Source organism: Pterocles gutturalis, unplaced genomic scaffold (assembly GCF_000699245.1).
Source record: "Pterocles gutturalis isolate BGI_N339 unplaced genomic scaffold, ASM69924v1 scaffold219, whole genome shotgun sequence".
Taxonomy (NCBI): Eukaryota; Metazoa; Chordata; class Aves; order Pterocliformes; family Pteroclidae; genus Pterocles; species Pterocles gutturalis.
In genome coordinates this window covers 5,506-7,812 of record NW_010127777.1, presented here as the reverse complement: position 1 = coordinate 7,812, position 2,307 = coordinate 5,506, and the positions used below count along the sequence as shown (strand labels likewise).

The 2,307-nt window shown below is 58.7% G+C and overlaps 1 protein-coding gene across 1 annotated transcript; it reads left to right on the top strand.

The window, feature by feature from the left end:
* Positions 1-54: 54 nt before the first annotated feature.
* On the top strand, positions 55-1,047 carry LOC104466052 (chromosome unknown open reading frame, human C19orf35; the record flags this gene model as incomplete). The annotated part of the gene is made up of 1 exon (XM_010079363.1): positions 55-1,047. A coding segment is annotated over one exon (993 nt), but the record flags the coding sequence as incomplete, so codon positions are not given.
* Between the last annotated feature and the right edge of the window lie 1,260 nt (positions 1,048-2,307).

The window sequence follows — 2,307 nt, the reverse complement described above, 5'->3', positions numbered from 1 at the left end:
CAGCCCAGCGCTGGTGGACCGGCCCAGCACAAGGCAGCCTGTCTCTCCTCGCAGGTTCCCAAGCCGGGCTGTGCCAGCCTGGGGGTGCAGAGCTCCCTCGGGGTGCACTGCAGCATCCAGCGCCTCATCAGCCGCTTCACTGACCACTTCCCTCCAGACCTGCTGCTCCCGGGGAGCTCTGGGGAGCAGAATCAGTCCCCTTCGGGAGAGGAGCCAGCCCATCTTGCTACTCGTCCTGTCCTGCAGGTCCTCCTTTCTCCAGAGGTTCCCTACCAGACCCTGGCGGGCTTTGTGAAGGGATCCCAGGGTTTGCACAGGACCAGCCCCGGGCACTACGAACGCCTGGCTTGCCTCCTCCTCCTGCAAGTGTGCACGGGGCTGGAGTACCTCCGGACGCAGAACGCAGGACAGGGGGACCTCCGCCCCGAGAACCTGCTGCTGGTGAGGTGCCCATGTCCTCCCTGGAGCCAGCAAGGCAAGGAGGCAGCGCCGGGGCTGGCCCTTCCCAGGCTGCTCATCAGCAGCTTCTTCAAGGTCAAAGCCAAGCGAAGACCTTGCTCGACCAGCCAGGAGCAGGACTGGACCGAGGGGCTCGCTGCACCGGCGGCAGATGAGCTGAACGTAGGCGTGCTGATCTATCGCATCCTGCACGTGGACATCTCTCTGGAAAACGCCTTGGGGTTCAGAAGCAACAGGCTTCCTGAAATCCCCTCCCAGTCCATCTACTCCACGGGACTCAAGCGTCTGGCCACGCTGCTGCTCCACAGGGATCCCTGCAAGAGAGTCTCCATGGCGCAGGCGAGGAGCATCCTGCAGGTCCTGCTCTGGGGACCTCGCCAGGAGCTCTTCGCCAGGAGCAAGAAGACCCTCACCCTGCTCCGGAGCTGGGTGGAGGTGAAAAGGGCTCTGCTGCTCCTGAAGTTTGCAGAGAATTCAGCTGGGGCAGGGGCAAGCCCTGGCCTCGAGGAGTGGCTGTGCTGCCAGTATTTCAAGGATGTCACCGAACACACGCTCTACCAGGTCACCCAGGCTCTCTATGCTCCCTGAACACAACCTGACGTTCTCTCCACCCAAAAGGTCTCCCCAAAGCCAAGAGCCCATGGGGACCAGGTGAAACCCACCAGCTGCCATCCCTCACGAGGAACCCAAACTGGTCCTGGCTGGGAAAATCCGCAAATTCGAACCTGCCTCCCCCACCGCACGGAAAGGATGAAGCTGGGACCAAGCTCCCACCTGTGGCTCCCACAATGCAGGGTGTGTTTTTTACACCCTCAGCAGATTTATTTTGATGGTTTGAGTCCAGTTTATCAGAACATTTCAGGAAAAGATGGCTGGATGGAACCCACAGGATCAAGCGCCAATTTAGTGGCTGATTATCCCAAGTTTAAGGGGCTTAGACTTTGCACAAACCCCCCTCGGACCCCTCCTGCAGCGGCGAGGCTTTGGCCGTTGTAAATAACAACGCAACGCCCCACGTTCCAGCTCACCTTGACGCACCGTTAGCAGAGGAGAAATACAATCCCTCCTGCAGCCTGCTTTTTAAAAACAATTTGTGGCACAGTCACAAATAGAAATGACATTTGAAAGGGGGAAATAGAGCAGCCACACAGTTTCAATAAAACCCAGAGCTGAGCCTCTTAAATTCTGCTCCTTTATGTGCTTCTTTGACAGCGTTATGCACCCCGGTGATGGATCCAGGGAGAAACACAAAGCCAAACTCCACTGCCCGGTGGTGATTAGCCAAGAACAGCCTCCATGGCGTGGAGGAAATAGCTCGGGTCAGTTTACAGCTGCTGCACCCCAGGACCAGGCTCTAGCTGCACCAGGGCCATTGCATCTGGTATAAAACACACAGCACCACAGGGGATCCGCACCCTGGTCCCCAAACCCACGTGGATGCCAGGTGACCATGGCAATGGAATGCCGTGCCAGGCTCTGCTCAGTTAATTTATATTATTATCTATTAATCCACTCGCAGCTATCACCTGACAGCAGCCAGAGCAGCCTCCAGGGACTGTGCACCAGCAGGATGGACCCCCTCGGGATTTCCTGCAGCCACCGCTGGGGCAGCCCTGGCGTCCCCATGGACATGGGCAGTGGCACACCGGGCAGTCACCAGAGCCGGTGGCACGGCCAGATCGAGGAGGACTCCTCCTCAGAGTCCCTGAGCTCACAATAACCCCTGGTAAACCAGAGCTGTGACATCCCCCCCAGGATGAAACCACAGAGCAGGATGCTTCCAGCTCCCCTGGTCCATGGGTTTCTGCCTCCTGCTCTACCCGCGGAGCGTGGGCAGGCAGCAGCCTC